This window comes from Moschus berezovskii, chromosome 1 (genome assembly GCF_049115385.1).
Source record: "Moschus berezovskii isolate FMDL1 chromosome 1, NW_MosBer_1.0, whole genome shotgun sequence".
Lineage (NCBI taxonomy): Eukaryota > Metazoa > Chordata > Mammalia > Artiodactyla > Moschidae > Moschus > Moschus berezovskii.
The window spans coordinates 119987888-119998012 of record NC_142460.1 but is presented as its reverse complement, the minus strand read 5'-3'; the positions used below and the strand labels follow the sequence as shown (position 1 = coordinate 119998012).

General features: G+C 40.0%; 1 protein-coding gene across 1 annotated transcript in view; it reads left to right on the top strand.

Annotated features, from left to right (window-relative positions):
* The first annotated feature begins 4922 nt into the window (after positions 1-4922).
* Positions 4923-10125, top strand: part of SEC62 (SEC62 preprotein translocation factor) — a 28378-nt gene continuing 23175 nt past the window's right edge. The window contains exon 1 of the mRNA XM_055410147.2: positions 4923-5072. Within this exon, the coding sequence (XP_055266122.1) occupies positions 5037-5072 (36 nt within the window). The 5' untranslated portion in view covers positions 4923-5036. The remainder of the gene's footprint in view (positions 5073-10125) is intronic.

Below are 10125 nucleotides of genomic sequence, written 5' to 3'. Positions count from 1 at the left end.
CCATCCAGCCATCTCATTCTCTGTCGTCCCCTTCTCCTCCCGCCCCCAACCCTTCCCAGCATCAGAGTCTTTTCCAGTGAGTAGTCTAATATTAGCAGGCTAAAAATTCCTGATTTATACTTTGCAAAACAAAGTATCTGCTTATTTTTCAATAATACATACTCTTTGTCCTATTTATGCTGTTTGCTGAGTGGAAGTCTAAAGAATCAATTCATTTTAAAATAGTAAATGAAATTTTAAATAAAATTAGGTTTCAGTTCAGTTCAGTTCAGTTCAGTCACTCAGTCGTGTCCGACTCTCTGCGACCCCATGAATCACAGCACGCCAGGCCTCCCTGTCCATCACCAACCCCCGGAGTACACTCAAATTCATGTCCACAGAGTCGGTGATGCCATCCAGCCATCTCATTCTCCGTCGTCCCCTTCTCCTCCCGCCCCCAACCTTTCCCAGCATCAGAGTCTTTTCCAGTGAGTCAACTCGTCGCATGAGGTGGCCAAAGTATTGCAGTTTCAGCTTTAGCATCAGTCCCTCCAATGAACATCCAGGGTTGATCTCCTTTAGAATGGACTGGTTGGATCTCCTTGCAGTATAAGGGACTCTCAAGAGTCTTCTCCAACACCACAGTTCAAAAGCATCGATTCTTCGGCGATCAGCCTTCTTCACAGTCCAACTCTCACATCCATACATGACCATGGGAAAAACCATTGCCTTGACTAGACGGACCTTGGTTGGCAAAGTAATGTCTCTCTGCTTTTTAATATACTATCAAGGTTGGTCATAACTTTCCTTCCAAGGAGCAAGCGTCTTACCATATTTTATTTTGATTTAAGCATATTTATATTAATTTTTTTCTTTGTGATAACAGTATTAAGTCACTGACATTATCAATTAACAGATTTTAAAGTGCTTTTATAAAAACAATGCCCCAGAAGCCCTCATCATTATTTGCTATGCTTCCCTACAATTTTTTTCTTTTCAGTTTAGTCATACATATATACTTAACATACCAAATGGACCCAGAGGAAATGTTATTTAAAACAGAAACCTAAATGTATCAGTGTCCAGTTTGCATACCTCTGATCAACGGGAATACACATTTACATACTAGTCCCTTCCACTTCCTGGGATGGTAGCTCCCAGGAAACTGAATTCTTCAAGTCCCCACCAATTCATCAGTCCTCCAGTGAGGGTATCAAATCACAGAACTCTGCTTAGCAGAGCATGGTAATGAGTTTTTATATTTATGTATCCAAAGGAATCTTATAAAGAGTAAAGACATCAAATTCTCTACTCCATATAGCAAGAGAAATTCTGAGTTTCAGAGGCAGCCCTGGGGAGAAGAAGTGAGAGAGTCAAGGGATAAAGAGCAGTTTTGCTTTGACAAAAGAAAGGAAAAGAGGCAATGTCCTTCATTTGGGAAAGAAATAAAAGCCAAGTGACAGGAATGAGATTGCAAATTCAAAAGGAAATTAGAGGACTAGGAGAAAACTCACCACTACCACCATCAAAGATATAAATGGGGTGATGAGAAGAATGCTTGAGCTATTTTTATATAGTAATATTAAGCAGATGGAAAACCCAGAATGTGACATTTGGGTTATAATTGTAAACTTAGTCATTCTTAATGTTGCTATACACAACTGGGGAGAATGGGCGGGGGGCGGTTAATAATGAACAGAAGATAGTCTATAGCGTATAGAGAGGGTGGAATTGGGGGGAATAATTAGGAGGCTTTTGCAACAACAGTTCAGGTAGGAAGTGATAAAGACTTGATCAAAGCAATGGCAGTAGGAAAGATGAGGAAGGGAAGATTCCAAACATCTCAGCTGTAGACTCAACAGGATTGTTGACTGACCGGTTGGGATACCTTCAAGGTTTCTAGCATGAGTGATTAAGTGAACAGTGATGCAGTTACGAGTTTAAAAATACAGTAAAAGGGACAGATTTTGCCAGGGAAATGGTGATTTCTAGTTGGCCGTTAATTGGAGATATACAGAACAGTTAGAAATATACATTTATGCAGTATTTTGGAATTAAGCTATTAACATGAATGAGAATCTCCTGAATGTATAGAGAAAAGGGAAGAAGATGAATATGGAAGCATGGTGACCACGAACATTGACAAGCTAGGTAAAGAGAGAGGAGTCAAAAGAGAAACAAGAAGAACCCGATATCACAAATGCCAAAGAAGGAGCATAAATTAAGTGCATAGTCAATATTGTGAAATCCTTAATATGATGCTACAATAGCTATTGAATTTGATGTGAATTATTAATGGATGGTGGAGGTAGAAACCAAAGTGTTGTGGTCTAAGGATGAATATCAGTGAAAATGTGGGGACAGTAAATTAAATCTCTTCTGAACAAAAAGGTGATAGGGCAGTAGCTAGAGAGGAAGTCATTTTCCACAAAGGGTTTTCATTCCCCATCATAGTCCTAACCTAGTATTTTGCCTCCTGTAGGCACTGAACATCTATTAAATGCAGTAATATTTTTGTTTATGAACCAGATTTCCTATGAAAAGGAGCCAGTATTCTCCAAATGCATGCATGCAAGCTCATGCATGCATGCATATGTGCATGTTGACTCTTGGTGACTCTTGGTCTGACTCTTGATCTTCGTGACCCCCATGGATTGCAGCCCACCAGGCTCCATGAAATTTTTAAAGCAAAAGAACTGCAGTGGGTTGCCATTTCCTACACCAGGGAATGTTCCCAACCCAGGGATTGAACCTGAGTCTCTCGTGTCTCCTGCATTGGCAGGTGGATTCTTTATCACTGAGCCACCTGGGAAGCCCATTCTCCGAATACAACAGTATAAAACAGATCTGCCCTCATTCTGGATGGGGAGGCCTGAAGGAAACAAAAACGTTTCATATTGCATTGTCTTGGGTTAATCGGTAAGAATCACTTTTTCCTTCACCCCTCTCTGACTACACATACCTTGATTCTAGATTACAGATGGAAAACGAACCAAAGGACTTGCTGATCCTGTTCCTGGAGTGCAGAATTTCATAGTTCAAAAATGAACTTCAGCTATCTTATTTTATAAAAGAATAGGCATCAAGATGCCACTATTCACCTTAATTGCCTATTTAATTGCTATTAGATTACATACATACTATGGTAAGCAGAGAATTTTTTAATGATATATGTTCAACATAACATTAAGTGAGAAAGGCATATTATGCAACATGATCTCAATTGGAGGAAAGGGAGAAATATATAAATATAAGTACACACAAAGTATAAATAAATACTAGAAGAAAATAAACTAAAATGATAACAGATTTTTGAGTGGTAGCGTTAGGGATTTTTATTTCCTTCATCTTGGTTTTCTACATTTTTCCAATTTTCTACTATTTAAAATGCTTTAAAACCTCCATTAACGTCATGAGAATTTCTATCTAGAAACACTAGCAATTTAAGCCCATTCTCTTTATCTGGGCAACTCTAAAATAAACAATGATGACACCACCCTTTCGGAAGAAAGCGAAGAAGAAATAAAGAGCCTCTTGATGAAAGTGAAAAAGCTAACTTAAAACTCAACATTCAGAAAACTAAGGTCATGGCATCCGGTCCCATCACCTCATGGCAAACAGAAGGGGAAACAATGGAAATAGTAACAGACTTTATTTTGAAGCGGGGCTCTAAAATCACTGCAGATGGTGACTGCAGCCATGAAATTAAGACACTTGCTCCTTGGAAGACAAGCAATGACCAGCCTAGACAGCGTATTAAAAAGCAGAGATAATACTTTGCCAACAAAGACCCGTCTAGTCAAAGCTATGGTTTTTCCAGTAGTCATGTATGGATGTGAGAGTTGGACTACAAAGAAAACTGAGCATCGCAGAACTGATGCTTTTGAACTGTGGTGTTGGAGAAGACTCTTGAGAGTCCCTTGGACTGCAAGGAGATCCAACCAGTCCATCCTAAAGGAAATCAGTACTGAATATTCATTGGAAGGACTGGATGCTGAAGTTGAAACTCAATACTTTGGCCACCTGATGCGAAGAACTGATTCATTTGAAAAGACCCCGATGCTGGGAAAGATTGAAGGCAGGTGGAGAAGGGGAGGACAGAGATGAGATGGTTGGGGCATCACCGACTGAATGGACATGAGTCTGAGTAAGCTCCGGGAGTGGGTGATGGACAGGGGAGCCTGGCCTGCTGCAGTCCATGGGGGTCGCAAAGAGTCAGACACGACTGAGCAACTGAACTCACTCACTCAAAATAACAATAGTTATAACTAGTCTCCCAGATACTCTGCGGTCTTCTTAATTTCAACTTCTTAGATGTTCTCTGTTTATCTTATTAGTTCCTCGTACCTCCCTAAGTTCTGACTCTTGGATTCTAAAAGCGCGTTTTGAGAAGCAACGCGGAAAATGGAATGCGGAAGCCAAAGTTTGTGTCAGATGAGCCCAACTACTCTCTACATTGTATGGGGAAAGATAACTGGGCTTCAGTCTAGGATGTGCCGTTTACTAACTGTGGAGCCTTAGATAAACCAGTTCATATCGCTGCACCTCCGCTGTCTCAGTTTTCCCATCTTCAAAATGGGATTAGTAGAATTTACAATGGGGAATGGATAGGGCAGGGCTCACTGGCAAGAAAGAAAGTATCATAGTAAAAAACTGTCTAGAATTCCACAGGTCCCAGAAAATCCTAGGGGGGAAGCTCCACCCCAAACCTACTGACTCCGAGGGGGTGGGGCCCCGGAATCTGTATTTTAGCAGCTTCCCAGGTGAGTCACATGTCTAGTCAAGAGGACTCTTTCCAATCCTCCAGCTCTTTGATCCACTTATTAACTTCCTTCTGGTCCCAGCGATTTCCAGTTCCCGCAAAAAAAGGAGCCGAGGAAAGAGGGGAGAAAAAGCATATCCAGGGTCGGAGTGGCCGACGCGGGTCACTCGCCAGCTCCCCTCCTTCCCCAGCGCCAGCCGCCAGGTTACATAACGGGTCCCGCGGCGCGCTCTCGCGAGGTTTCCACCGCCCCCGCCTCGCTCCACGTCAGAGGGAACCGGGCGGAGCGGCCAACATGGCGGAACGCAGGCGACACAAGAAGCGGATTCAGGTAGCAAAGCCGAACCCTTGGGTAGGGGGCTTTAGGGCGCTAAGAAGTGGACGATGCTGGGAAATCTCCCGGGAAGGGCGAACGAAATCGAGGACGAGGTGGGGTGGGGTTCCACCGCGAGGCCGCAGGTTGTGGGCTGCGTCGTTGTGAGGGGCCTGAGGAAGGGCGGCGTTGGAGACGGCGGAGACAGGCGGAGGTGCTGGGGCTGCGGCGGAAGGCAGAAGGCGCTGCGCTCGGAATTGGCCGTGGAGGCGCGGTCGTCAGTTCACGGTTCCGGTGGAGGCGCCGGCCTGGGCCTGTGCTGGGCGGTCAGCGCCCTCCGAGCGCAGACATCGACCCTCCCGAGCTCCTGCCCTCCCTTCACCCCATCTTTTCGCCTTAGCTGTCCCGAAATTGAGGCCACGGTAACTAGGGTAGAAGAACGCGGAGGACTGACCCAAAGCTACCCGTTCTTTGTGCGCGGATAGAAGGACCGTAGGAGGTGGGAGTGAGCGGGATTTGGTCAGCTGCCCCGAGGCCCAGGCGGCGAACTGCGTATCCAGGTGTTCGTTTGCTTGTACCCTCCTTTCTCCTTTTTATTATTAACGTAAGAGTTCAGTTGAAGCTTTGTGGCTTTCTTTCAGCGACACAGTGTAAACAAACAAAACTCTCGGTACTGCAACGAGCGGGTCGCGCCCAGGAGCCTTGGACATGGCAGTGTGTCATCCTCATAACCTACATGGCATCCCTCCCTCATTCCACAGGCCTGTCATCTGTGTATTTGTTCCCTACAATTTACCCCTGTTGTTCCTGCTCTCTGCTGAGAGGATTAAACATGTGGAACATCTGAGGCTCAGGATGTTTGTCTCCTTGTTTATGTGCCTAGAAACCTTCATATGTCATCATAAATTTGGCATGTTGTGAATTATTAATATGCTAATCCCAAATTGTTACACTCATTTCCTTTCTATTCCTTACTATTTCATTGCCCAGAATGGCTTTCTGTCTGATATTTTATTTCCCCATTTAAAAAAAGTTTATCACTTAACTTACACCACGGGTGATTTAAGTATGCAAGTTAAAATTATCCTTAAAAGTCTGAAGTATTAGGGGAAAAAAAGATGCCAGTGATCAGTAAATCTGGAATTTTGGAATCGGGCAGAAATAAGAAAGTAGTTTCAGATAGAGTACAGAAGGGGACCAGAAAGAGACAAATCCTGCCCCCTCCCCCAAGTTCAGACAGGTCATAAAACCAAGGTTTAAGTTTATTGTGAAAGAAGTTTATAATTATACTATTCCTAGTCTTTCAAGATTTAATGTTATTGGTCAGTTGTGGATATATAATATTTTTATTAGAATTTGTGTTGAAGTCAAATTAGTACTTAATGACTTTGTTATGTTTACACATATGGTACATTTTATGGCCCTAAATAAACTTTTTTTTTTTAAATTTCAACTGTTCTTTACTGTGGTCACAAAGGTGATCCTAATTTACTTTAGATAGCTGCTGTATTTCCATTGTGGTCTCATATTAAGCAAAAAGATAGATTAAAAAGTGATATAGCAGTGGTAGTGACTGGGAGCTAAAACTCGAGCCATGCTGTGCCTGTTTGTCCCCCAGTGTCAGTAATTATTAGCTGTGTAACTTTGATCAAATTGCTTAGCTTTTTTCCTCTTTTTCCAAATCCATTAGAAGGAATATTTACCTTGAAAAGGGATCATCTTTGGGTTGTGGTGGAAAAAATAGGTGAGTGGATGACTTGTTATTAAAGGTTATAAAAGCTATGAAAATAGTATTTGGCACATAACTCCTTTTTTTTCACCTCCCCAAGGATGAAGGATTTAGGAAAATTTTTTTGGCTTTTGCTAAGCACTCTGATATGCTGAAGAAAGATTAACAGTTGCCTATTCAGTAAATAAACCTTTGACTTGTGAGTGCCAAAAAATTTTTTTACTTACTATTGTTTAATTGTGGATTAGCTAAGTATGTGAGGATCTGATTTTTAAAAACCAAGTTGTTATACTGCTAAGTGAAAATAAATGACATTTCTCAAATTCTCCAACTTTTCTATATAGCTCTGCTGTGTGGAAGGAATGTTGTAGAGCTTTTGGGTGTGCTACTTGGAGTACTACTATGCAGTCTCAACAAATTAATACAAATATACAGTAGCTTATCAGTCTCCCTTTTTTTCCCTTCAGGGAATCAGAAACTGTAATGTTGGCGTTACTTTAGACAAAAAGATCAAATGTAGTAGCCATGTTTACAGTTGAAGTTACAGAAAAAATCCTATTGTAAGACTTTTGGATAAAAAGTTTTGTGATACCAACTCGGTTTCCTGTTGTTTGTTACTTGATGTTTCATGTTTACAAAAGATTTTTATATATAATAGAATTAGGGACCTTGAATTGTAATTTGTATGTTGGGGGAAAAGGATTGCTACATGTAAGTTCAGGATTTTAAAAAGTAGTTAATTTGTATGCTTTTTCTGGGATAGCCTAATTTTAGATTTCTGGTATTCCATCAAAGTTGGAAGCAAGAAGACTATTTTGTCACATTTCCTTCTTGGACTCACTTTACTGGCCAGTGAAAACCAAAAATGAGCTACTTGTTCATTGATATTACATTGGGAGGTTTTCTTGTTTGAGATTCCCAAGTGAGAGTGATCTCAATTCAAATTAATAAAATATTTGAAAACAAATAATTGTTAGTTTTCTAAGATATGCAACCATGTAAGTTCAGGAACATACAATAAGTGCTTATAGGTTAACAAAATGCTGTTTATTAGAAAGGTTGGCTTAAAATCCTAGTACCATCAAATTTCAGAGTTGAAAAGGATTTTCAAATTGGGTTTTTTGAAAACCTCAGTAGCCACTACTATACTACCATTATCCCTCATCCTTTAAGCTACTATGTGACTTTAAGCAAATGATTTATCTAAGGTCACCTCTGGCTTTCAGATTTTAACTTGAAACCTATTTGCATTTTCACAAATATTTTACACTGCTTGTGAAAGTGTTTGTCACTCAGTCGTGTCTGACTGTGCGACCCCATGGGCTGTAGCCCACCAGGTTCCTCTGTCCCTGGGATTCTCCAGACGAAAATACTGGAGTGGGTAGCTATTCCCTTCTCCAAGGGATCTTCCTGATCTAGGGATGGAACCCTGGTCTCCCACATAGCAGGCAAATTCTTTACCGTCTGAAACAATACTGCTTGTATAAAAATACAAATTGACAATTGGTGCCCTAATCTATTTCTTTTGCTCAATTTATTCAACAAGTTTATTTATTACCTAAGATTATTTCTGTTGAATAAGTTGATTTAAAAAAATTTTCATCATTTTGAGGGTAGGAGAATGAGGGGACAGAAATTCTGAGTCAAAAATTCTGTAAGATTGAAGCCCGTGGCTTACTGACTCTTGATCTATTTTTTTTTCCTCAAAAAGGTTACCTTAAATACCAGCTAAAATAATATATAGCTAGAAATGGTAACCCCAGTTTCATTGTAGTATTTTTTAATGTTGATGTATTCTGAAATAAAAAATAGTATTTGTTAAATAATTTAAAAAGAAAGTTCTACCCTAACTTTCCATTTTTTAAATTTTGGACTGTGAGTTGCAACTGCTGGCATCTTGGTGTTTGGATTGGCAGTCCACCCTCAAAATGTATTGGTTCTTTGCTTGCTCATTCTAAGATGTTTGGGCTCATTCATGAACTGAAACTGGTTTCTCTTTTAGTAGGTGATGCTGTTCCCAAAAGACCTTCAATTTTGTCATTAGGTTTCTAGAAAAGTTAAGAAAATATTCTGAAGATTTATTCACATCCAAAGGGAACAAAGAGGGGAGTAACTATAGTCTAATGTATGTATAGACAGGAAGAGGATTAGCCTGCAGCAGGGGAGCAGTGAGAATAAAGATTCCATGGCAGGGTCTTCTGTATTACTAGCTTTCCAAGTCACGTAATCTTGGTATGCTTCAATAACAATCTTTCTGGCTTCAAAGCCCCAGCAGATGGCACAAATCCTAAACTCTTAGAGGCAGCCTACAATATGTATAAGTTATATGTGAACATGTCATATTTCACAGAAGATAATAAAAGTTTTTTAAGGATTTGAACTTGAAGGAGGAGCAAGGAAGATAGGAAGATATCAGTTCTCTTGTACAAATATCTTGTTAAGAATTCTAGTCAGATGTTTTAGGGAAGTTACTGATACTTTAAGAAAGTATCAATGAATAAGGAACTCTGTGTCTAGTTGAGAGAGATTATCCACGTCCATGTTTTCTGGGCCTTTTCTGTTTATTCATGCTTAGTAGTGCCTTTACCAAGGAGGGGAAGGGAAAGAAGATAGAATACTTGAGTGTGTTTTTGCAGTTGTGGAAAAGAGCTTGTTGAACTTGAAGTTAATTGGTTAAGATGAGGTTTTTAAACTGTTGTGGATTCATGTAGAATCAGATTCCTTACTGTATAATAATAGAGTGAACTTTTCAGTTTCTTTTGTATCCTTATATTTTACATGTAATACCTGTATCAACAGTCAGTAGATTGGTACCTTGTTACCATTAATATTAATGGTTTGAGTGTTAGTATGAGTGTAGACTTGTCATGCCTAAGGTTGATGTGATGGTTTCCTCCCCAGAATAACCTTCATCCCGAAATTCTGTTATTGAAAAATTGTTCTTTTAGTTGATCAGACTAGAAATTTGACATCTTTTACTAAGTAATTTCATTCATCCTTTATCATTGAGTCCTTCCTATCTGTTCTACATTTGAAATGTTTCAAATATCAAGATCCTTCTTAGTCCAGGGTATCACATCACATCTTACTTGAATACTAACTAGTTTCCCTGCCTTATGCATTTGTTCCCCAGTTCATTCTACATGTAGGCTCCAAAATAGTGTCTCAGTCATTTTTTTCTCATTATGTCCTCCTCCTAGTCAAAAACTTTCTGTGACTTATAGGGTAAATTTGAAATTTCTCAGAATGCTTTGAATACTATTTAGCCCTATTATACTTACACCTCCTTAGCCTCACAATGCTTTCTAACTTGTCTCCAGTGAAACCAAATTTTATGCTCAT